The sequence below is a fragment of the Neltuma alba genome, unplaced genomic scaffold, assembly GCF_004799145.2.
Source record: "Neltuma alba isolate B1F8T4 unplaced genomic scaffold, ASM479914v2 tig00011650_pilon, whole genome shotgun sequence".
NCBI lineage: Eukaryota > Viridiplantae > Streptophyta > Magnoliopsida > Fabales > Fabaceae > Neltuma > Neltuma alba.
In genome coordinates, this window is record NW_021636298.1 from 175,676 (window position 1) to 201,788 (window position 26,113).

At 37.5% G+C, this 26,113-nt stretch overlaps 2 protein-coding genes and 1 pseudogene across 4 annotated transcripts; all 3 read left to right on the forward strand.

Annotated features, from left to right (window-relative positions):
* Nucleotides 1–74: 74 nt before the first annotated feature.
* On the forward strand, nucleotides 75–20,989 carry LOC114716324 (aldehyde dehydrogenase family 3 member F1). 3 transcript variants are annotated; one of them, XM_028901314.1, is made up of 11 exons: nucleotides 75–80; nucleotides 17,917–17,982; nucleotides 18,074–18,142; nucleotides 18,252–18,348; nucleotides 18,512–18,718; nucleotides 18,804–18,931; nucleotides 19,022–19,126; nucleotides 19,210–19,385; nucleotides 19,993–20,083; nucleotides 20,187–20,336; nucleotides 20,454–20,989. In XM_028901314.1, exons 3-11 carry the CDS (start codon nucleotides 18,086–18,088, stop codon nucleotides 20,712–20,714), a joined length of 1,272 nt encoding a protein of 423 aa, XP_028757147.1. In that variant the 5' UTR covers nucleotides 75–80; nucleotides 17,917–17,982; nucleotides 18,074–18,085; the 3' UTR covers nucleotides 20,715–20,989. The 3 variants fall into 3 exon arrangements, with proteins under 3 accessions (XP_028757147.1, XP_028757145.1, XP_028757146.1); XM_028901312.1 differs by lacking the exon at nucleotides 75–80 and having other exon boundaries at nucleotides 17,563–17,982; XM_028901313.1 differs by lacking the exon at nucleotides 75–80 and having other exon boundaries at nucleotides 17,564–17,982; nucleotides 18,807–18,931.
* On the forward strand, nucleotides 9,948–14,109 carry LOC114716323 (tRNA-specific 2-thiouridylase MnmA). The gene is made up of 10 exons (XM_028901311.1): nucleotides 9,948–10,317; nucleotides 10,862–10,936; nucleotides 11,239–11,292; nucleotides 11,452–11,530; nucleotides 11,665–11,792; nucleotides 11,880–11,963; nucleotides 12,188–12,271; nucleotides 12,498–12,649; nucleotides 12,987–13,137; nucleotides 13,496–14,109. Exons 1-10 carry the CDS (start codon nucleotides 9,952–9,954, stop codon nucleotides 13,874–13,876), a joined length of 1,554 nt encoding a protein of 517 aa, XP_028757144.1. The 5' UTR covers nucleotides 9,948–9,951; the 3' UTR covers nucleotides 13,877–14,109.
* Nucleotides 20,990–22,616: 1,627 nt separating the features above from the next.
* On the forward strand, nucleotides 22,617–25,650 carry LOC114716292 (aldehyde dehydrogenase family 3 member F1-like; annotated as a pseudogene).
* The last annotated feature ends 463 nt before the right edge of the window (nucleotides 25,651–26,113 follow it).

The following is a 26,113-nucleotide window of genomic DNA, read 5'->3' on the forward strand; positions in this document are numbered from 1 at the left end:
TCCCATCTAGTTTTGATGTAGATAACAGAAACGTGGATTTATATATAGACAGCAATGTCACAGACAAGCTTCACGATGAGGTGGGAATAAAATAATGGTGATGATGAAGACGGCGATAGGGTGGGGCTTGCTTACAAAAACAGGGAAAGCGTAATAAGAGTGGCAGAGAGGTTGGTTGATGGGTCTAGTTGAGAACGGTTTGGAGAGGAACCTGATGGAAATGAGATAAGTAGGTGTTCGTCTTGTCTTTGACTCCATGGCTTTGTCTTTTCCCCTGCTCATTTAACTTCACTCACAAGCTAATCATCATCCTAATTGGCAGCACAAGTAACTCCTCTGTACATCCGAATCTGTTTTGTAACTAAACCAAGTTTTCCACTTGCACCATACAACATAGATGCTGATGAGGCCTAAAGCTACATGATTGCATGGTGGAAAATATTATTTGTATGGGTCACCTTAAGATCTGCGTGTTTAAGGACTCATGATTTTCAAAGATCAAATAGAGCAGCTCTAATTTTGCAGGACTAGCTGTGAATCACTGAATAAGAGTTTAATAGTTTGTGATTTAAGGAAGTTATGGGCTTTTAGCGTTCTGTTAATGTCGTGCATATCATTTTCCCCAAACAAAGGCGCATCATGTGGGAGAAAAAGAGGAAAGAAATGGCGCAACAAATAATTGACTTGTCATACCGTCTTTCATAGAGCAGGGAGCACAGACATAGACATCTATGGCTGGTGTTTAGTCGCGGAAGATATTACAACCTGCAAAACGAGGCCCTAATTGGAGATATCACATATCTACTTCACTCTTGGGTGCGGGTAGGGGTGTGCATGGACCAGATTAGACTGGGTTTGTTATCAACCCAAAGTCTGGTTCAGTAAAGACCTCAGGTTGAAAAAGACAGCTAGAGGCCTAGTCCAGTCCAGTAGCAACCCGAGGTCGGGTTGGACTGGACTTGGTCCTCTGGACTCCCTGGACTAGTCTAGGCAGTTCAAGACCTGAATTTAATTTTAAATTTTTTTTCCTTCAATAGGAGGCAAGATTGTAACTTATTATATAAAATTTTACACATATTTTAATCCAAAGTTCATCAAATTTTATCATTCCCTTTCAATTTCCCAATAATGTCATGTTTTATTAATTAATCCTCATTAATATAAATCTTATATCGTAGAAAATATATACACATACTCATTACTTAGGAAGTTAATAGGTAAATCTTAATTATTTGAATAGATAAAAAACTTACATAGAAAAATTAAATCAAATTAAAATTATATAAATAATAATTAAAAAAAACTGGGCTAGACTGGACTAGACCAACTAGTCTGAGAGGTCAATCCCTAGTCCAATCCAGCCCGATGAGACTAGTACGATCCAGTCTGGTCCAATCTTGTTTCGGGTCAATTTTTTCTGGACCGGACTAGACCAGGTTTGCTCGGGTTGGACTGAACCATACCGGACCACTAGGTTTTTACACAGCTCTAGGTGCGGGTGTACAAGCCCCCCGAGGGGGAGTTGACACACAAATATGAAGATATATAACGTCATCAAAAGAGTAGCGGCCTTTGAAGAAAATAAATATATGTTTTAGTCATACAATATTTTTAAAAGTCAAATACACTCCATAACTTTAAAATATCTCATTTGGGATGTGGTTATTGTGTGTGTATAGAGGCACTGCGGTAGTTAAAGTGGGGTTGGACAGGGGCTAAACCTCAGAAGCACGAGGATGATAGGAAAAAGTAGGAATTATGGGTCCAGTGCGGCAGCAAGGTGGGAACGGATGCAAGTTTCCCGCATAAGGAAAGGATGGCAAACCGTTAGGGTTGCAAGACAATACTACAAAAAAGGAAAAGAAGCATGAGCTCCATGGGAATCCACCGACAGGGAGCAAGCGGCCATAAGGAAGGAGGTAGATGATGTTTTTATTCAATCACCAAATCATGCACTGATGCAACAATAATGAACACGGGGATCAATGGAATACGGGGTGAGGGAAACAGGGGCATGATTATTATTGGGTAATCTCATATTTCCATTATTGTATGCCATTAGCAGCATAGCATGATCAATTTTAAGTTCAAAGCATGTAATGATTAGTCACAATGCAATATAATTGAGAAAGCAGCAAAACATCGAGAATTGAATCAGCACTGCCGTTGAAGTTGCTTTAGTTTTTGACATGCTTTCTCTCTACGGTGTGCCATGATCGGCTAAGAAGCAAGCAAGCGTGACTGGACTACATATGAGTTAGATGAGAGGGGGTCCACCAATCGCCAACAATACTCCAAATAATCTACAACCACCGTGAATAACTAAAGACAGGGCCGGACCCTTATGAGGAAAACCAAAGAAATCAAACCATTCAAATAAAGCAGCTGCAAAAACGATACAGATGATGAAAGGCAGTGATGTGAGAAGGGGGCAAATAATAATAATAATAATAATTTTTTTTAAAAAAAAATAAGTCTTCTATGTAAACGGATACTTATCTGCCATGAGCATCAACACAAATCCATATTTCGTGGCCTTATTGCGCCGACAGCAGAGTTTTTTAACGTAGAATTTGAAAAAAAGTGATGTTGGAATGGATCAAGGGACACATTTTCAGTGACTTAAATACTGGTAATTATGATCTCCTTTTCATGGGGTGGTAAGCGTTGGCTCGAAGAGAATGAATAAAGGCATGGGATGCGGCTTTGTCACGATTCCAGGATATGGGTCTGTAGACGTAACTCTACTCTATTGATATAAATGAAAAGGATCTACTGTTTCCGGTTCTAATTATAAGACTTCACTACAAACAAACTCTTATAATTAAGACTGGAGGTAATATATACCTAAATGCTTTGAGTTAAAATATGGTATGACATCTGTAAGTGTTAAAAACTTTGTGATCAGTCATACCATTAGAGGGAATCTAGTTAGTTGCTTATTATTTTTCTACGCTTTTGTATATCATGAAACATTATTATTATTATTATCAACTACTTCTCTTGTCAGGCTTAATTAACTAATTTAAGTAAATTAAAGATATTAATTAACTTAGTTAATATGATATGTGCTCTCTAAAAACCTGAGGCATCTTTATTAATTTCCCTCTTCCTCTTCTACTTGATCAGTATTAAAGAAATATGAATAAGGTTAATTCAGAGAAAAATTGATAAACATGTAAAAGAGGTTTTATACGTAGGAACAGTATCAACTACCCGCTTAAGTCTTGTATTAAAGATCAAAACAGTATTACCTTAGAGGGTCTAAAGCGTAAAAATAAACAGCCAAGAGGGGATTAAACCCGAAGCCATCATTGTCGCACGCGTCTTTAAGAGGGGGAGGGTGTGAACTTAGTAATCCAGTCTTTGTAAGCTCAGCTTGTTTTGCTTTTGTTGCAACTTTCTTTTTTTGGGGGTATATTTGTAACTTTGGATATGAACGAATGATTTTCAGTTTTAGTTAAAAAAAAGACTTGTACAATGAACAAAGTCCAATAGTAGTGTCAGCCCAAGAAAATGTTCACATGTTGAAAAACATTTGTTAAACAGACAAAAACCTTGTAAACGATTCATGAACATGCGATTTCCTTGTACAGAACTATAGGGAAAGCATTGACTTCAGTTCCGAGGATTGGAAATGATTTGTCGATCCACGATAACCAACAGGGAGAGAATAATTTTTTTTTCCTTTTTTAACTTCAACATTAGAAAATTATGCTTTTTCATTTTATTTCTATTCCATACAATGAATTCTCACTGAAGAATTAAAGAATTTAATTAATGTTAAAAATAAAATAAAATTTATTAGGTACTTTTGCCTGAAAACTCAAGTTTAGTCCATATCATATGCATGTCTTGCAATTACTCAAGTAGTTAATCCTACTAGTGAAGCTAGACCAGTCTCAGCAGCAGAAGAAGTTCTTAACTAGCAAACTTAGAATGCAATCTGTCATAACAGAACCTTGACAAAGATTGATTCAAAGCTTGATTTGTTAACTCTTAGAATTGACACTCTGACAAGCAGACTAGATCAAATCTCTGATTAGGTCAAACAACTTTATATGACCTTGTCTTCTCAAGCTTATTAATTGGATGCAAATTTGAAGCAGCTTATTGAAAAGGATACATTGGATCATAATTTACCATAAAAGAGCAAGAACTATCACAGATCTAAAAGGATTTACAAAGGATCGAGCTAGATATTGCAAAGGATCATTCACAAACCATCTATGACCCTTCTCCATCTTACCCTTTCAATTTCCAAATTCATACCTATCCAACATCAGCTATCTCTTATCCAAAAGAGTCTGATTACAGTAAGGTTTTTAAAATGTCTTATTCTATTTTAAGACAATTGAGAAAACCTCAACCAACTCTTCCACTAGTACAACCAAATCCTCTTCCTACACCTCTAGTATGACCACCTCATTTTCCCTCATCTGAAAATCCTCTTCAACCCTCACCCTCATATACTAAACCTACTGAACCAACACTATCCTCTCAAGGAATTATAATCAGAACTCCACCATCATTTTTACTAAAACAAACTTCTCCATATAGAGAAAAGAAAAAGGAAGTTGCCGATCCAAGCAAAACCATAGCCTCTCTCCAATCCTTAAATAAATTTCAATCATTATTAGTTGACAGCTCAGAAATTGAATCCAGCTTTTCTGTTGAATGTGACTCTAACTCTGACTCTGAAACATATCAAGCTGATATTTCCAGGATAGCAATAGTCCAACTAGATCCTACATTTGAAGATCTCTCTGACAGAGAACCATTTGTCTCAAATCCATTGGAGCCAAAAAGAACATATTACAAGCCAACTACACGTCTATGGTTCACTTTTGATGACCTTCCTCTAGAAAAATGGAGAGATAGACTCCATAAGTTTGGAGCATGAATTGACTTTCAGTTTGCCAGACATGATACAAATCTTGAGAAAGTTCTCACAAAATTTCTCTTAAGACTAACAGGAACATTAAGAGAATGGTTTCAAAGCCTCAGTAACTATCAGAAAATTATAGCAGTCAAAGTCGATAATGCAGGAACTCTCTTAGGACTCATTCACAAAGAATTCATTGGTGATTTCCAAATCATTGATAAAAAACATCGTCAGGACTACTTTGAGATGAAATGTTGTTCTCTGGACAAAAGAGACCTACAGAAGCATTTCCAGAGAATGTCTGAAAAATACTACATGCTAGGAAGAGCTAATAATGTCAACCTCAGGCATACTTTTATTACCTCTCTTCCAAATAAATTGCAATAGAACTTCATAAAGCTATCAATGCACTCCATAAAAAAATGACTGACATTTCTATAGAAGAAATATACCAGTTGGCATTAGCTGTGGATAAACTGTATGAACAACAAAATTTTTTCAAAGGGATGATTAAAGGACAATCAAAACTGAAGCCTGCTTACAAGAAACCTTATCTGAAGATAAAGTGCAAAGATCATAAAGATTGCTTTTTGTTCTACCAAGAGAAAATCTCATTATCGTCGATTCAGATATCCAAAGGGCTCATATTCCAGAAAAGATCTAGAAAGCCTTTTTTGAGATATTTCAAGAAGCACAGGCCTTATTCAAACAAGTCTGATAGATGCTATTTATGCAGAAATAAAGGACATTTTGCAAAAAATTATCCTAACAAGACAAAAGGAGATATGAAGATGTTGCAGCACTTGCAGACTCTTCTAATAATCAATGAGGATGAAGATATTGAATCTGTTATTGAAGAACAAGATGCTCAAGATGAAGAAACACAATATGTTCTTCCTTTCTCTGAAGATGAAGAAGCTCATTCTGAATCTTCATCCCGAGAAGATGATGATCACCAAGAGTATTTATATCCCCTTGAACAACCTATCTATACCCTACAACAGAATTTCTTTTCTCTAGGATCCCTTGGATCTCTTTCTTCTCAACCAAAATCTAATAAAGCCATTCCCATACCAAATTTCAAAATCCATATCCTTTCAGGAAAATATGAAAAACTAATTACTGTTGTTGGTTTCATTGATACTAGAGCTTGCAGAACTATCATGAAGCCTAACATTCTTCCTTCTGAAGAATGGATTCCTTTCAATCAATATTTTGTCACTACATATCCAAAGTTATTTAAGATTGAATGGATTACACGGAGAAAAATTGGTATCCAATTCTTTTCAGGATGTGTTTTATGGATTAAAGTTCTTGGAAGTGATCTACCTTAAAAAGATATCCTTATTGGATTTGATGCTTATTATCACACTAAGAACCTTCGGGTATTGCCTATAGGAATTAAATATAAATTTTTTTTAGTACATATACTAAAATTCCTAGTTTGTTTGAAATCTAACAAGCACCACTTGAATATAAAGGCATTTGGGATCATCTTCTTAAGTTTTGTACTAACAGTCATCAACAGTTCTCTCATCCATCTCCATTATGGAAAAATCAAGAGTTTTTCATCAAACTCTCCTTCAAGAAGAATGAAGACATCAATCCCATAAAGGCTTCTTATCTAGGAATGAATCCATAAAACCTCAAACTTGCCAAGGAAAAATGTTCTGCACTTCTCAAACAAGGCCTCATTGAGCCAACAAAATTTGATTGGACTTACCAAGTATTCTATGTTGAAAAAAGATTAGAAGTCAAAAGAGGAAAGAAAAGGTTAGTTATTGATTATAAACCTCTCAACATCTTTCTCCAAGATGACAAATTCCCTTTACTAAAGCCCAGTTTACTTACAATTCATCTTAAGGATGCCAAGATCTTTGCTAAGTTTAATCTTAAAATGGGTTTCTGGTAATTGGGTATTTACTTAGAAGATCGCCCTACAACTGCTTTTTGCATTCCAAATGCCTAATATCAATGGATTGATATGCCATTTAGGCTTAACGTCGCCCCATCACTGTTTCAAAAGGCCATGACCAGAATCTTTGAACCTATTCTTAATAACTTTCTCATCTATATAGATGATCTTTTGCTTTTCTCAAAAGATGAAAACTCCCACAAGCTTTTATTAACCTAATTCAGGGAAATAATTGAAAAAAAAAACCATGGGATCATGTTGTTGGCAAAGAAAGGAGAAATAGGCATCACAAGCATAGAATTCCTTGGAATGAATTTTGAAAATGGTCAATATTATTCTGGATCACATATTGCAAAGAATAGCTCAAGTTTCTAAATGAGAATCTCACAACAAAACAAATTTAGCAATTTTTTGGGATTGTCAATTATCTTAGGGATTTTATCCCTCATGTGTCCAATCACATTAGCCAGCTGTCCAGTTCTGAAAAAGAATCCTCCGGTATGGGAAACAGACCAGACTTCAACCGTCCAAATTCTCAAAAGAATTGCTTAGCATCCATCTCCTTTAAAGATTCTTGACAAAGGATTGTGAATCCCTTGAACTGATGCCAGTGGTGATTTTTGGGAAGCTGTTCTAATTGAAGGAATAAATGGAAAAAGATCTTATTGTGGACATGCAAGTGGACAATTCAAGGAGTCAGAAAAGCATTATCATGCTACCTATAAGGAGGTTCTTGTAGTCAAAAGACGGATTGAGAAATTCAACTTTTATCTCAGTCTTTATCAATTCAGAATAGAAATGGACAATATGTCTTTTCCTAAGATGCTTAATTCTAAGGGAAAGATCTTGCCAGATAGCCAATTACTCGAATAGAAAGACTGGTTTTCTTGCTATAAATTCAATATCCATTATCTCAAAGGACATCAAAACACCATTGCAAACTACCTCTCAAGACCTTAGAAAGCAACTCACCCTCCAAATCTCTTATCATTCTCCACACACTCACCTCTTTACATTTTATCCATCTTTGAATCAGAAATGCCTCATAGAATTAGAGCCACCATTTTTTCTCTTGGATCTTGTCCTAAAACCCCAATAGATGTCCAAAACCTTGCTAGAAGCACAATGTTGTATTGGCTCCACCTTCTTCTCATGAACATTGGAATTCACCCATATCCTCAGCACTTTGATGCTAATACTCCATACCTCACCATACCTATCATCAAAGGACCTATACCAGAAGAACTTTTATGGTATATTTGGTCCATCTCAACCAATTACACTTGTGTCATCGCTTTCTCAGCCTTAACCATATACCACCATTTGTGTGACTCAAGAAATCAAAATTCTCATCTTATCACTCATTTTGAGATGCTTGCTCCTCTTTCCTACTAGAGAGAAAAACTTTACAATATACTGGATAAGTATAACATTTGGAAATATCCTAGATAAGTATAATATTTGGAATACATCATCCTCAAAATAGAAAAAAAAATTCTGTTTGTTTACTTTTTACAGATATTATGGTAAAGATGCTGATAGAAATTTTTACACAAACAACCATTTAAATCTCTAGATTACTTCCCCCCTATGGCTAAAAGATGAAAGGCTATTAATGGAAAAACTTGAAAAAACATTAACGACACTTAATGAACCAAATACAGGAGAAGACTTTGCATGTCTTTCTCTTGGACCTTTTTCCTCCAAGTCCTCCTGGTTCGCCACATAGGGCTAGCACTTCTTCAACTCTTGAAGAATTTTCGAGAAATTTCACCTTGCGTGCTGTTAGACCTTCGATTCCAACAAATACTTTCCCAGTAGAAGGATCCCAGGATTCATACCAAGGAGATTCACATATCCAACTCACTCAACCTGAAGAACTCCGTCTCCCTTAGCCAAGCCTTCAATGACAAACTCTATTTCTTACAGGAGAGTCCCAAGATCCTAACAAAGATGATGATAATGATGATGAGGCCTTGCTCACAAAGTTTGAAGAATACCAACTTACAAGAAGCCATAAACCACATTCACACTACATAATAGGAATCTATGCTTCTAATGTTGACAACTTGACCCAGAAGATGTCATGAACTTGTCCCCAACTCATGAACCTATCTACAAAGACTAATGATAGACATAATCATTAAAGAATCTACTTTGTGTCACATCAAAAGATAGGGAGGACCCACTAAGAATCTGCTTTATATCATACATCTATTTTAACTTTATCTTTATCAAAGTGGTTTTGTCTTGTTGTAATAATTAAAGTAATTTGTTTTGTTGTAATGATTAAAGGCATCTTTGTCTTTATGTCATGTTGTAATGATGGTGTCTAGAATATTTACTATTAGGTCTTGTCATGTTATTACCCAAAGTCTTTATATAAACCACGCTTTGCCCATGGTTAAAGGCATAAGGAGTTGCAATAACTTCCTTATATAACACTAGTGTGCTTTCCTCATGGCTTCTCTATAAATTCCTCTCTTCTTCTGAAAGCCTCACTTATAATACCTTTTTTCTATCATTAGAGATTCTAAGTATGCTCTACACTTGCCTCTCTAAGAGGATCCTGTGTATTAGAAATAGAATCTGACTACGATCTTTTAAGGTGTGTTTAGTGACGACTTTTCCAGTTATCCTAGATCTGGTATTTAAAGATAGGAGTTCTAACGCGGCCTGTTGATGAGTTGAGAATGAGTGGTCTTATCTAGACTAGAGCTTTGGATATCAGACTATGTTAGCTTGGTTTATTTTAGCTAACACCCCCATAGTAGGTTTAAATATTTTGAAAAAAAGTAAGTAAAATTGTTTCAAAGAACACATGTTGATTACTTAATTTACCTTGCAGTTACACCTCTAAATGACTTTTACCCTCGTGATAAATGTTACCACCTCTAAAATATCATTACTAATTATGTGTATTGGTTAAAACTACTGTTATTACAAGAGCTGTCTTAAAAATATAAATAAATATAAAAAAATAAAATGAATTAAAATTTTATATTTAAGACTAAAATAAAAATTAAATGAGTTTTTATATTAGAATTCTTTTGCCAGCCGATTGATGAACCTAAATTCCGATGTAGCCCCTGTGATTTGCGGGGCAGTTAGTATCCCACTCGGGGCCTTGGTTTCGCGAAAATCGGGTGGGATGAGGCAAATGGCAATGTCGGGCCTGCGATGGGGGTCGCGGCTGACCTCTTCCCCTCTGACTCAGTACTTCCCTTCCTTCGAACTACAGAGGCTCAACCTGGACCCGATTCATTTCCCCAAATCCCCTATCCGCTTTTCCAGCATTAAACTCTTCCTTCGACACTCCTCTGCACCTGCCCAAGTTCCAGCTTCTCATGGAACCTCCAATGCTGAGGTGCAGCCCTACTTGCGCTGTTCCATGCCGCACAAGCGTCTCAGAGTTGCTGTTCTTCTCAGCGGCGGCGTTGACAGCAGCGTTGCTCTCCGTTTACTCCACGCTGCTGGCCATTCCTGCACTGCTTTCTACCTCAAGATATGGTTCCAAGTACGCTTCAACTCTTTGTTACCTCAACTATATAATTGCTTCTTCTTCTTTATATAACATCGTGTCTCTTCCTGTAAAAAATAAATGAATAAAAATCATGGTGTCCCCTCTATCATGACTTAACTGTGTGAGCTGCCTGTTCTATGACAATGAAGTCGTTTATTAGTAGGCTATGATTGATGATTCTAGGATATGGATTTAAACGAGCTTCGCGTCAGCTTTAAGAAAAAAGTTTCATTTTTTTTCCGGAAAAAAAAATCTCTGCATTTGTTGTTATTATTGTTGTCAGTTATGGTGATTCTAGGTGGCTTATACTACTTTAACCATGATTGAAATGAGCTTCGCGTCAGATATGATGATTCTAGGTATACTATACAACTTTAATCCCTTAGGAGGATAAGGCTTGTTGTTATTACTGTTGTTGTTGTAGTAGTATACTATTTCAGTTCCCATCAAGTGGTCACATGTTTATGTCTAACGGGTCCATCTGGCATTTGCATTCTCTGCATTAGGAGAAGCTGGTTTAACACATGATTTTCTGCAGGAAGACTTTGAAAACTTTTGGTCAGAATGCCCATGGGAAGAGGATTTAAAGTATGCCAGAGCAGTTTGCAATCAGGTATCTTTCTTCTCCTTTGTAGCATCGTCATCTTTTGGTATAAAGATTGATTCATTCCTCAGATTTTTTGGAGCAAGTTTATCAGTAGGATTGTTTGATAGCTTGCAACTGCTACTAACATCAATCAACGAAACAAAATTCTTGTGTTCTTTGCTTAACTGTACTGGTTTTCCTTTCAACCAATATATGAGAAGGCTCTAAACTTTCTTCTTATATTAGATGGAATAACTCACGTTGTGATCTTGATCATACATCATGGTGAAAACTACATCAATGGAAATGCACATGTTATTGGTTTTCAGGTTGATGTACCATTAGAAGTCGTGCATTTGACAGATGAATACTGGAAACATGTGGTATGTAAAGCCCTTTGAGCATGTTGTTGTCAATGTGCAACTCTAGTTGTTTAAATTTTTGGTCACGTGCCATTTTTTCAATAAATGTCTTCTAATTTCAATAGTATTGATCCATAATTTGTGCCTGTCTCCTATTTGGATTACTCACCTGTGTATTAGGTTTCTCACATTATTGAAGAGTATCGTTGTGGCCGTACACCTAATCCAGATGTTCTCTGCAATTCCAGAATAAAGTTTGGTATGCATCCAGCAGACCTAGTCTTACATTGTGTGCGTGTGGGTGGGTGGGTGGGTGGGTGTTTTTTTCCTCCCCTCTTTTTCTTTTTTCATGCACTTTTTTCATATTTCGTTAAGCAAGTATTGCTTCATCAGGTGCATTCATGGATGCAATCAGCAATATGGGGTTTGACTATGTTTCCTCTGGACATTATGCAAATGTTGTCCATCCACCTGCAGATCAAATGGATAAGCCTTGTGTTCTGGAACTATCACAAGACGTGGTATCTGTATGAGATACGCAAATATGTTTGTTGCTTCCAAAAACTTTTCAATGCTGCTGTGTTCTAAAAGGGATTTTGAAATTGTAGATCAAGGATCAAACATACTTCCTTTCGCACCTATCCCAGTCCCAGCTGAAGCGACTTATTTTTCCTCTTGGTTGTATTTCCAAGGTTTGTTTTGATTAATATCTTGCAATCTTTAACTGACATTTAATTTTGTCATTTGTTGTTATTCCATTTTTTTATGTTGTGTAATCGAGTATTGCAGAAGAATATACTTGTCAGACAATTTGGTATTACCGTATCAGTACATATCCTCGACTATTATGTTCTGTATTGAGAAATTCTGATAGTTGTTACACTAGACTTTTATCTCCTGCCAAAATCATCTGCAGGATGAAGTCCGCAGACTTGCTGCCAAATTTGATCTGCCAAATAAGGATAGAAGGGATTCACAAGGAATATGCTTCCTGGGCAAGGTATGGGCGCAAAATATCAATCTGTATCAATATGTTAAAGAATATCTGGTTCATCTATAAATCTGGGTTTATCCTTCAAATTCTTTTGAGTGAAAATATCAAAATGAAAACCAAGCTCTTTAACTTTCCCATTACTCTGTTCATATGCGTATCATTCTTGTAAGGCTTGTTGCAGATAATTTTCTTATATGATATGATATGATATGTGTGTTTACCTTTGACTCAGATAAAGTTCAGTGAATTTGTTGCAAGACACATTGGAGAGAGAGAAGGCATCATTCTGGAAGCTGAAACTGGAGATTTCCTTGGCAAACATCGAGGCTTTTGGTTTCATACGATTGGTCAACGCCAGGGTCTACGCCTACCTGGAGGCCCCTGGTTTGTTCTCTGGCTATTTCTTTTCAGCATCAATTTTATTTATTTGATACGTTTTATGATTTATATATTGCACGATATTGAAGACCATATCTTGTAGGTGCGGAAATTTTGTGTGTATATATATTAGTTGCTGCTGTCCAGAATTTTAACTTTTTGATCATTCACTTGGATGGAGCAATTTTTAACCCCAAAAATTATCTCCACCCAGATTCATATGACAAAATGCTTTCATTTCATTCATGTCCGGGAGAATTTTTTTTTTTTCCCCGGTGACAACATAGCCAGTCAACTTTGGGCTTCTTAAAGAACTTGTCATCCCATTGGATATTTAATGCAGGTACGTTGTTGAGAAGGATGTAAAAAACAATGTAATTTTTGTGTCAAGAAATTACTTCTCCTTGGACAAAAGAAGGCGCCTATTTCGTGTTGGTTCTTTGAAGTGGCTTAGTGGACTACCTCCAAGCCGGACGAGTCAGCTCCAGTGCAAGGTGGAAAGCTGAAACTTTGATTCCCATTTTTTTAGGGTAGCTAATCATGCAATTCATTATGAAAATTTGTCACAATAAAATATCAATTGAACCCGAGCATGCAAAGTCCTAAATGGGAGTAAGCTTTTCTAGGTTGAGAAGCTGAACTGAGCCATCTGTCATTATTCCTGCCTCACCAGATTATTATGGTTTTAAAATAATATGCATTAAATGCGAACAACAATAATCCTTATCACACGCGGAGGACAAAGATTAATATTATTTTATTGAGAAAAGTGTAGGGGTTGGCTTTTTTCTCTTTGGCGTGAGAAATCTTTCTTGTGTCCCTTGTAATCGCTTGTATGTATAATCATTTCAGGTAAGACACGGTCCGGGCTTCTATAATTGCAGTTTACAATGGGAAGGAGATGGAGATGGGAGAAAAGACACTGCGGTAGTCCACTTGGGCGATGATGATCAAGGTCTGGCAGCTGGGCAGTTTGCAGCATTCTATGAAGGAACTACTTGCATAGGATCTGGCGTGATATTGGAGTCATGGGATGATCGAGGTTTTCCTGTTTGTACAAAGGCTTTAGAAATTGCGAGAATGGAAGATAAATCAAAGCTAGGAAATCCAGTCAAGATCAAATTTCATTCAGATAGCCCACAAGTGGCGCATAATTCCGCAAGCATTACCCGTCTTCATGAAACGGTAGGACATTCTGAGGTCACTGCCACTGAGCAAACAAGTGGGAATTGAAAAGGACGGCCACCATGGGTATAGATATTTTGATTTTGAGAGTTCAAGAATTTTCATTTGCATGTTCTGGCAAATATTTTGTGAGGGTGCATGCCGGTGCATGATGATTTTGTATTGGGAGAGCACATATTCTATGTAGAGCCTGTAGGTATTTTGTATAGCTAGTCCCAAATAATGTCGTATGTTGTCCTTTTAACAATTCAATTCATTTGATTGGGAGGATCGATAAAAACCAGGTCAAGTGTAGATATGTCAGAATTAGAGATAATGAAAACATTCAAAAATAAATAACTAAAATGAATCTTAATTCTTAAAGGATAATCCTAAATATCTAAACTAAGTCCTAATTACCGTAATCCTATGTCTTATCAGTTGTGTTTGTTCGCATGCATGCGTCATGTGTGCATTATTTTCCCCCTCCTGCATTCAATATTTTTAATATCTGCACGAGATGGACTTTTTTCCACAGGAGATGAACGCATAATTGATTGATTTTTCAATTGCTCTAATTGTGTTTGATTTAACCAGTTTCATTATTCAACTTTATTGTCGTGTGCTGATCGAATTGACGATTAGTTCTTGGATAGGATGGATTGGTGTGATTTGGTTTTTCAGCTGGATTGGGCGGTGGGTCCTGTAGTTTTTCTTTTGGGCAAAGAGTGCTCTAGTTTTGATGGAAGAGATAATGGTTAGAGGACATATAAATGAGGAAATGATTCAAAGTGAATGATTGATGATGGGAGTATTTGGCCTGTAAAAACTTGCTAAGAAGAGAGAAGGGAGGCAGGGGAGTTGTATTAATGTGATTACTTAATTCGGACGAAAAAGACGGCAAAGGGGTGCGTGTTGGGGGTCCTTAGGTAGCTGGATGGAGAAGTCATCGTATTAAATAGAGAAGACGAAGTGGGTGGTTGCCATATTAAAAGACTGAGGCAAGGAGGGAGCAGGGATTAGCCTCTCTGCGACGGGAATTGGATTCTCTCCACTATTCTTCCCTCCACTACTCTCCTTTTCTCTTCACAACCATTAGATTAAAACTCCAATGGTCCAGATTTAATATGTTATAACATTTTATAAAAATAAATATTATGATAAAAAATAGATAAATAAATTTAAATTGTTAAAATCTAATATGAACAGTTCATAACTACAGACTGTTATTATAAAGTAAATTTTTTTAATTTTTTTTATTACAATTGTAAACTGTTCAGACCAGATTTTAACCGTTTAAATTTTTTTTTTAATAATATTATTTTTATAAGATATTAAATCTGGACTATTGGAATTTTGATCCAATGGTTGTGAAGAGAAAAGAAAAGTAGTGGAGAGGAAGAGGATGGGAAGGTAGTGGAGAGGATCCAAGTCCCTCTCCGACGCGAACCTGGCTCTTGCAATTTTGTTAGGAGGCTGGTGGTAGTCGTACATTACAATTACGCAACCGTATTTAAGTAGATTTGCCCCCTTATACCCAACGGCCACGCCACCTGTCCCCCCCACCCCAATGCTACACTCATTTACGATCTGCCATCTGTCCTTTCTGGGAACCGGTCTTCTCCATTCGTCTTTTTCACAACCCAACCAAACCATAGCATGGGCCCTTCAGGTCGATCTCCCCAGATTTGTTGATAAAACAAAGGCCTCTTTATTCGATACAATGGGCAATGCGACTCCTTTTTTTTTTAACTGGCTCCAGGGTATCCTGATCGGTAACCATGATTTTTTTTATTGCCGTAGACTTTCTAAATAGGCTTTAATACTGGTTACAAAACTCCCTCCGCGCACTCCGCCAGATCAAAACCTGACTGAATGTTTAAGGCCATACTAATTACTACTTGCCACAAAAAATGTCTATTATGAGCCACCTAAAATCAGTTCATGTGGGCATAATTGAATGGGACGCTGGTTCAAACTTGTAGCAGAATGAAATTTTTATCATGTTCATATGTGCGAGGACGAGAGTAGTTAAACTTCCATTCCGTACTTGACAGAATTGAATGCTAACTTAAATAGAAGAAGAAATCTCAGGGCAACGATAAGAACGTTACTACTGCTACAGTAAAACAGGGAACAGCAGGAAATCAATTAAAGATGACGGTGGGGGTAGGTAGCTTGGTGTTTTGGTTTTTTACTTTGTTTTATGGTTAAGTTGGTGGGAGTTCACAAAATTACTTTAATTTTGATTTAACAACCTTATCATATACTTCTATAAAACTATATGTCATAGTATTTAATTAGTGTTGACAATGGGTTTGAAAGGCACTTCTTTACTATTCCTCTGGTCCTTAATATCAAACCTATCTAACTATTTTGGTTAGATTAAGAAAGTTAGTTAAGTTAGGTAATAATTATAAATATGGCATATGTTTCCCAAAATACCCTCAATTAAAACTTTTTTAAAAAACTGACATTTCAAAAAATATTTTAAATCATTTTATTAAAAATATAAAATGGTAGAATTGATGTATGTGTGGAATTAATGAGTAATAAGTACTTACTCAATTTATAAAATACATAAGTGTATTATTAATGAGTAATAAGTATTATTATGGTATTTAATTATTTAATAGGGGTAATTTAGGAAAAAAATTGATAAATATGAGAAATAGGTTATATATATAAAATTAAGATTAGCCTTCTAATTCGATTCTATATTAAGTACTGAAGGAGTATCATGTTCGACTATCCTCATAATAATCATTCTCTCGTTTTTATTATAATCACCTCATCAAACCTAAGGAGAGGTGGTTAGGCTATTGAATTTGTTTTAAAACAAAAAACCTAATTTTATTTATATTTAAAATCATAAATTCCATTTTGCGAAGAAAAAGAAAATCACATCAAATTTTAAACAAGGACAATTTAACAAAAAAGGTATAAATATCTCACTTGGCTCATAATAAGGACCATCCATGATCCATTTCTGTTAGGAAGCGCCTTATAATAGACAAGGTAGAGTACATGTCTCCCTAAACACATACACTTCCAAGGATGCATTTAATTTAATGTCTCGTACAAAGACTTTACCATCGCCTTGCCCACCCTCACTAGCTAAATAATTAGTATTTACCAGAGGCTTAGCCAATCATTGTATCATATTATTTACATTTCTTTACTAAAACCTGGCTAACTATAAAGACGATCGAAGAGAAATATTTTAATGAAGATATCATTAACAATACAAAAAGAATTATTTGATTTAAATGATTTTTGCTAGAACGAATATATATGATGCACCACTTTCAAAACATTTAATTATTTTTATATAGTGAAAAATATATTAGAGAATTCCCAACGAACAAAAAAATTACTCTATATACTTAACATCGAGATATGGCATATCATTTGTATTTTTACGTGGAAAAATAGTCCAAATATAAATCTCTAAATTTTTAAGTGTTACTGACACTTAAGGAAAAATCAATCGACTAAAAGGTTCTTGTTCACATTCAATTTGGAAATCCTAGAAACTGAGTTAGAAAGTTTGGAAGGTAGGTTTGGAACCATTTTCAGTCAAGTTTTTCACATCCATAATTTGAAAATCTGAGATTCAGTTTTTTTAAAAAAAAAAAAAACAAAAGAAGGATCCTTCCATCTTTTTTTTCCTTCCTTTTATTCTGATTCTTTTTTTTTTTTTAAAAAAAGACCGTCCTCAAATCTGGGCGGAGAGACAACAACCTTCCTAGCCACACTTCCTACCTATTCAAATATGTTTGCTGATGCCTTCACATGAAAGTAGTTAAGAATGATGGCCACATTTGGCTCTTGAATTGTGTTGCTTAACAGCCTAGGAAGTTTTCTAAGAATAATGACTTCTCTCCTCTTTTGTTTGAAGTAAATTAAAAAAGCACTGGAAGGTATTAGCGTATCGGAGGACAGAATATAAGAAGAGAGCGCACAGTGGTAAAATAAAGCACCAGAAGGACGCCATGGAGAGAGATGTAAAGAAGATGAGGGATTACTTTAAGAGTGGGAAGACCAAAGAGGCAAGTTGGAGAGAATGTCAACTTCAAGGGCTGCGTCGTTTCCTCATCGAGAAGGAGGAAGACATCTCCAGGGCTCTCTTGCAAGATCTCGGGAAACATCGTGTAGAGGCTTTTAGAGACGAGGTTTGTGTCTGGTCTTACTCTTCTAAACAACACTCATTCGCTTCATTATCATTATCAACTCATCTCGGAGGACACTACTGCATGTTCGCAGGTAGGAACGGTGATGAAGTCCATAAACTTTGCTCTGAAGAATTTGAGAGAATGGATGTCGGGCCAAAAGGTGAGAATTGACTCCAACAAGTCTATAGTGAAAAAATCACTCCAATACGAAGATCTCCACGTATAATAATAGTATGTAACTTGCCGGGTGGTTTGTTCATTGTTGGCAGGCCAAATTGCCGCAAATAGCACTGCTTACCAGTGCAGAAATTGTTCCGGATCCTCTGGGCCTTGTCCTCATCATTTCATCTTGGAATTTCCCCTTTGGTGAGTGGCACTTAATTAAGGAATGAGAAAGACTCAGAATTTTTACTCTAACAAATGGATTTCAAGGTCGCTCTACGTCCTCAGTTCCTTTCTGTAACTCAACGCTCGCCTGTATTAATTCTGCGTTCTCAATTGAAGTGATTCAGCTCTATACATTGTACAGGACTGTCATTGGAACCCCTGATCGGAGCAATAGCTGCCGGAAACAGTGTAGTGTTAAAGCCTTCGGAGTTGTCGTGTGCGTCGTCATCTCTGCTAGCCTCTGGGCTCACCAAGTACCTGGACAGTGAGGCCATTAAAGTTGTCCAGGGGGGGCCTGATGTGGCGGAGCAATTACTCGAGCATCGATGGGACAAAATATTCTTTACAGGTCAGTTGGATCATAACTATACCAGCCGGTTAGCTAATAATAACATAGTTGTATCATAATACGTAAAAACCCAATATGAAATTAGCAGGGAGTGCTCGAGTGGGCCGGATTGTGATGTCCGCGGCCGTGGAGCATTTGACGCCCCTCACTTTGGAGCTGGGAGGAAAATGCCCCGCCCTCGTTGATTCCCTTTCCTCTTCCTGGGACTTAGAGGTTCACATATTCATCTCTTTTCATCTATTTAGAACGGCGCACACATATGTAAATCTAATTAATATCGAGGTACTGGTTGAATTATATCAGGTGGCTATAAAACGGATTATTGTGGGCAAATATGGCACTTGTGCTGGTCAAGCATGTATAGCGGTCGATTACGTCCTCGTAGAGAAGAGATTCTCTTCCACACTGGTTTGTCTCGCTTATTTACATTTCACCGCTCAGTATCTTATAAATTAGTTTGATCTCCGGATCTTAACTCTTGGTTTCTTTAGGTGGAATTGATGAAGCTCTGGATCAAGAAAATGTTTGGAGAAAATCCGAAAGAAACCAACACTATTGCGAGGATCGTTAATAAACAACACTTCTTTAGACTCAAGAGTCTTCTGGCTGATGCGGAGGTCAACAAATCGGTGATTTATGGTGGCTCAATAATGGACGAAGAAAACTTGTAATTATCACTCTTGCACTCTGATCTTCTGCACTTTTCACTAGTTGGATCTAGCTAGCATTAATTAGAATCCAATCACATTAATTAATTGGTTAGGAACTTGATTATAACAAGGCGTAATTAGCTTGTCCCGTCTTAGTTTGGAAATACCACAGCAAATTTCCTATCTTGTTTTAATCACATTAATTGGTCAGGACTTAGGACTTTGCTTACAGCGAGACGTCATTACTCATTAGCTTATCCATTCTCAGTTTGGAAATATATTTGGTTTTAATTACTAATGTTGGCTAAAATTAATTGAAAGTAATCAATGTGCAAGAGATGCAAATTTCTTTTTTCAAGTATACTTTTATCTATGAAAATGATGTGTGAGAGAAAGATTAATGAGTGGGAAAAGAAATGAGAGAGAATGAATGAGAAAATAGATCATGTAGTTAGAAGTAAAATGAAGAAAAGTGTATTATATCTTTAGACAAACATAAAGTAAGTAGTGTTACTTATGTATAAAAGACCCATCTTATGCCAGAAAATATTGATTATATATAGAGGTCGAGGGAGTAGTGGTTAAAAAAAAAAAAAAGGAACTAAAACCATTGCATTTGTTCAGATTTATTGAACCAACAATCCTGGTTGATCCTCCACTTGAAGCGGCTATCATGACAGAAGAGATATTTGGCCCATTGCTTCCCATTATTACTGTAAGCCGTTTGTTTTTCTGGCCAACTGCTCATGTTGTTGCCTAATAACACAGGGAATATAATTAATGAAAATTTTTACTGTTTCTGTCGGATGACGCTGCAGCTGGATAAAATCGAAGACGGTATTGAGTTCATAAACTCTAGGCCTAAGCCTCTAGCGCTTTATGTCTTCACCAAAAACAAAGAACTACAACGAAGAATGATATCTGAAACATCATCAGGAAGCGTGACCTTCAACGACGCCATTCTGCAAGTATACATATCTCCATGCATGCTCGTGTCCTTTTGCTCTCTCTGTCCCCCCCCCCCCCAAAATAGTAGCCTTTTGATTTTGGAATGTGATTAATTGCGCTTTATTTTTTGTGTGAAGTACGCTGCGGACAGCCTCCCATTTGGGGGAGTAGGCGGCAGCGGATTTGGCAGTTACCACGGCAAGTTCTCGTTCGACACATTCAGCCACCAAAAGGCCGTTGTCAGAAGAAGCTTCCTCACTGACTTTTGGTTTAGGTTTCCTCCTTGGACTCCCAACAAGCTCCTACTGCTTGAGACGGCTTACAATTATGACTATCTGGGATTGCTTCTCGTCTTGCTTGGCTTGAAGAGGCCTTCTAAACGCATCGCCCTCTTTTAGGACTTTGCTGTTCGATCACAGCTTGAGCTCTCAGTACGTAGTACGGTGAATCCAACGTTTCTTTCGACCGGTAGGTTGGAAATGTTGCACACATGCACAGCACCTACAACTTAATTGCACTACCCTTTTCCTTAGTACTTACACTCAACTGATGATGTATCACAGTGTATCTTGCTCCTTTATCATGCCCTTTTTCCCGTCTCCTGGTGGGATAAAAGAGAGTACTCTAAATTCTACGTGAATAATACACGTAAATCTCTTGTTTTTCCACCCAATAGATACGCATTTGAATTCACATATTAAAAAAAAAAAAATAGAAATGAACTTTACGGATATTAACATTAAGATTGGGCGAGGATGTCGATCCCAAGTAACTTGGGTTGAAGATAAAAAAATATGATGACATCCTATACAAAACGGTTATGATATACTGTCAGGAAAAATTTTTCTTATTGAGAGGAAAATTAATTAAAAGCAATTATGTGCGCACTTTTCATTGGAAAAGTCAAGCTTAAAAATCCCATAATTATTTTACTCAATAAATAGAACAGGCAGCGAATCAAATGACGGGTGTAATTATTTTACAATGGATAGTTGAGTATAGAAAACCCTTGCATGTTAATCGTATATGTGCATAATAACATGTGTTGGTGGGCCTGGGAATTGCATGCATCGACTGCTAATCTTTTAATAAATCATGTACCGATTTTGTCCCGCGTATTATTTCTATTTTCTGATTGGATTTCATCAAATCATCTTCTCTTTCTTTCACATCAAAACACAACTTGAGATGGATATTAGAGTTAGGATGGCACGGGGGTTGAATTTAGCTACGAAGGAGTAAATAAGATGGTCTGTCGTCATTAATTATATGATAAATACCGATGTGATGGGATGAAGAACGAACACCTCATATGAGTTATCGGATAGATGAAACTAAACTTGCAGTTAAGGATTACCGAATAATAATCGGCCAACGCAATAATAAATTCTTAAGCCTTGCCTTCAATGAAAATTATAGTGAGCGATGACATCGATCTCGTCTCCTTCAATTCTGATTTAACATGCGCTATTTATTAAAATTTAAAACAAGGCATCAAAATTATATTAATATTGCCACCACACAAAGCTTGCATAACGTGCGTGGTAGATCGTAACGTAAAATAATTCTGCTCCAGTATCAAGTACAGTACATTTGGCAGTTGATAATTATTGATGCCTGCTTACTGCGCTGGAGATCGTTACAGTAGAATTAATGATCCCTCGGACTACCATTCGAAAAAAAACAGATCCCTCGGACTATCCCTTGATGAATCTTTTGAAGATCAACAAGACTAGATATATATATCATTGTATATGCTTTCAGTGTCAGTGTCTGATGATCTGTTGCAGTAATTTACTAATGCATGGGTCCAACATCTACATATATAAAACAAATCGTGCGGGACTAGGATTTCGCCGAAGTTGAGATCATCAGTATCCCTTGTTAGTTTACCCTCTGATGTACATGCACGCGATGATTATGTAAAAATATATATATTTTATGCAATTTTTTTCCAGAGAAAGAAACGGTACGTATTACATGAAACTCTCATTGCTTGGATATAGAATTCGCATGTTAGATGGCACAGAAGCAAAATTTCACAGTACTTTTTACCAAAAAAAGAAAAAACAATTCACAGTACGTCAAAGCAAAGGTCAGAAGGTAGAGTGTAGGCTTGGCTTGGGGTGTCTTTCGTCTCTCGTGAATCCTGACATTACATTCCTACGCTGCGGCTTTTGGAGTGTCGGTTTATTGAATTGAACGAGGAAGCGACAACACATGCAAGAGAACAGGAAGAGGCCATACAGCTCATTTAATGTGCAACTCTGAAATCTGGGAGTGCATCGGCTGCATGATCAAACGTACTATAAATATCCTAGCTGCTCATAATTTGCCGAGAAGTTGGGGCGCGTCAGATCTTCTGGGATATGGAGACGCTGGAAAGTGTGGAGAGCGAGCTGAGGAAGATGAGGGAGTATTATGACGGTGGGAAAACAAAGGAAGCATCGTGGAGAGAATCACAGCTTAAAGGGTTACGTAGTGCACTCGTGGAAAAGGAGCAAGACATCTTGAAGGCGCTCAAGCAAGATTTAGCCATTTAGGGAAGCATCACGTCGAGGCTTTCAGAGACGAGGTGAGTCAGATCACGTATTATTTTCTCCTAATCTCCACCTACGTACACACACATATCACCCAAGAACACAAAATGGTTCATGAGTCTCTGATTTGGCTGCAGGTAGGAATATTAGAGAGGTCCATAGATGTCGCATTGAAGTCTTTAAGGAATTGGATGGCAGGCAAAGAGGTGAGATTATACGTACCCGTCTTCAAGTTTGCACAGATGACGGCAGCAATCCACTCAGTGTGTGTGTGTTACGCGACGCTCAATAAATAATCAGCATGTTATGAATCACGATTAGTTTTTCATTTCGTGAAAACAAGTCGAGATTTTTCGGGATAAGAAACATAATTCGAAATGCTATATATCCCAAAAAATGGATCCGTATGCATAGACTAGACTACTGACCAAGTGGTGTTGGTATGGGATTGATAGGCTAAACTTCCAAAAATAGCAGTGCTTGCCAGGGCAGATATTGTTCCCGAGCCTCTTGGCCTGGTCCTCATAATCTCGTCTTGGAATTTTCCCTTTGGTGAGTTTCCTTCTCCTTCGAGCTCTACGAACAGGACATGTAAAAGCAATGCCTCTTATTCGCACTGATAGAGAGTATATCGTTGTTCTGTTTGCAATCAAATGAAAGGGCTGTCGTTGGAGCCACTCATAGGAGCAATAGCTGCGGGGAACACAGTAGTTCTAAAGCCTTCAGAGATGTCGCCTGCCTGCTCATCCCTTCTAGCTTCTATCCTTCCGGCCTACTTGGACAATAATGCTATTAAAGTATACCAAGGCGGACCCCAAGTTGGCCAACAGCTTCTACGTCAAAAATGGGACGAGATATTTTTCACAGGTTTCGAAACACTGCATCCACAGTATTTGAGCTTGAATTTTGGAAACTAACTAACAACACAGTGCGTGTGTTTTCAAACCTTTTTCCTTCTTATTAACTATTGCTGAGATTTTTGAGTAAACACGCAATATCATCAGGAAGTGCTCGGGTGGGACGTGTTGTTATGTCTGCAGCTGCGCAGCATCTGACGCCCGTGACTTTGGAGTTGGGTGGAAAATGTCCTGCTGTTGTCGATTCCCTTTCGGCTTCTTGGGACACCCAGGTGGATTTAATTTTAGCGTCTGAAATAAGCAAGAAACATGAAAATGAACAGGGGATATTAAGAAACGTAACAGTTGAAGCTCGAGTTGATTAATTGATTACAAAATCCTGCTTAATTATTGTCTGCTCACTCCCACTTCTCTGCCTGCTGAACCACAAGGTGACCGTGAAACGAATAGTTTCCGCAAAATACGGGTCCTGTGCCGGTCAAGCTTGCATAGCTATCGATTATGTCCTCGTGGAAAAGAATTTCGCTTCCGTTTTGGTACGGAGAATTTGGTTTGTCGCTTAAAATTTGATCATGCTGCTGTTCTTCCTCTGACCTCGGGCTGTCTCTGCCCTCGTCTTCTTCAGGTGGAATCATTGAAGGCCTGGACAAAGAAAATGTTCGGAGAAAACCCAAAAGAAGAGAACTCTATTGCCAGGATTGTTAATAAACAACACCTCTCGAGACTGAAGAATCTTCTGGATGATCCGGAAGTAAATAAATCGGTGGTCTTCGGTGGTTCAATGGATGAAGATAGCCTGTAACTAATACCTTTGATGTTTCCTTTTTACTTGCTGATTGCTATATAGAGATTGAGAGAAAATGAATGCTCTGAAAATTCCATGCAGATTCATTGAGCCAACAATATTGGTGGATCCTCCACTGGAATCGGCAATCATGACGGAAGAAATCTTCGGGCCTCTGCTCCCAATTATTACTGTAAGAGCGGCCAAGAAAAAGCCATGTAGTTATTTAATTAGTGTTAATAGATTAGATGCCTCTGCATCTCTTTATCAAGTATGCATGCAGTTTCATTTGCATTTTCCGGGTGGCTTGTGCAGGTAGAGAAGATCGAAGATAGTATTCAGTTCATGAAGTCGAGGCCTAAGCCTCTCGCAATCTACGCCTTCACCAACAACAAAACTCTGCAGAGAAGGATGTCCTCCGAGACCTCATCTGGGAGTATTGTTTTCAACGATGCAATTCTTCAGGTATATGTTTATTCATATATACCCCTCATATCATTATTTACCATTTGCTTTTCGGTGGACGGCAAGAAACAGTGACAAGTAGACTAACAAATATTGCGTCATTGAATTGTTAAACATATTTAGTTTGTAATTGTATTCTTCTAGGAGATAATTAAGAATAATGGGGATTGAATTAGACTGGAAAAATCAAGAATTGTTTTCATGCCATGTTGCATGATTATTGTTGTGTCTAACCTGTCTTGTTCATTGGGTGAAGTATGTGGCAGATACCATCCCTTTTGGAGGCGTCGGGGGGAGTGGATTTGGCAAGTATCACGGCAAATTCTCGTTTGACACATTCAGTCACGAGAAGGCTGTTGTGCAGCGAAGCTTCTACACCGATTTCTGGTTCAGGTATCCTCCATGGACTCTCCACAAGTTTCACCTTCTGGAAGTGGCTTACAATTTGGACTACCTCGGCATACTTCTCGTCTTGCTCGGCTTAAAGAAAACAAGACGCTGCTCACTTTGGACTGCCATGTGATCTCAGGCCCCGTGGATTGCATTTGCTTCTTACGAGTCATTTCTGGTTCAGATCATATTTTTATACACGTATGTTGCTTTTGCTGTTCATTGACAATATGCCATAAAGATCGTGTTTTCCATTATAATATTCAAGTGAAGGAAAAATTCACATCCTAACCACTAAATAAGATACGAGCAACACAAAATGGAGGGAAAACCTCTGATGTGAAGCCGCTGAGAGGAAAACCAACGTGGGCGCTTCGCTTTGATCATGAATCTCTCATCTCCGTATAGAGGTTTCGCAGGCTGAGACACTGGCCCACTCCGGTTTTGTATTTTTATATGAAAACACGCGGCTAACCATAAAATATGATAAAATGTTTTAAGGAATATTGATAAGAAGTAATCGATGCGAAAGATATTTGAAGAAAAACACCGCAAACATTTTTAATTAACGCAAATGAGAATTCCTTTTTTTGGGGGGGGGGGAACACATCGGAAAGCTGACGTATGTGAAGTTCAGATGTTGCAATTTGGGATTTGTGGGACGTCAAAGCCCTTCACTGGCTTCAGGCCTAGAATTCTTTATTGGGCCTCGGTTTGCCATGGAGGCCCTATGGATCAGTTCCGCCTTTTTCGTCCAACTC

Bases quoted from the DNA above. Each gene is read 5' to 3' on its own strand.
- LOC114716324 (XM_028901312.1), top strand. From the start codon at position 17,803: ATGGAGAGAGATGTAAAGAAGATGAGGGATTACTTTAAGAGTGGGAAG. The intron at 19,127-19,209 runs GTTTGTCTCGCT...TGGTTTCTTTAG, and splicing joins AGAGATTCTCTTCCACACTG to GTGGAATTGATGAAGCTCTG. The intron at 19,386-19,992 runs GTAATTATCACT...GCATTTGTTCAG, and splicing joins ATAATGGACGAAGAAAACTT to ATTTATTGAACCAACAATCC.
- LOC114716323 (XM_028901311.1), top strand. From the start codon at position 9,952: ATGAGGCAAATGGCAATGTCGGGCCTGCGATGGGGGTCGCGGCTGACC. The intron at 11,531-11,664 runs GTATGCATCCAG...TTGCTTCATCAG, and splicing joins CAATTCCAGAATAAAGTTTG to GTGCATTCATGGATGCAATC. The intron at 12,650-12,986 runs GTTTGTTCTCTG...TATTTAATGCAG, and splicing joins CGCCTACCTGGAGGCCCCTG to GTACGTTGTTGAGAAGGATG.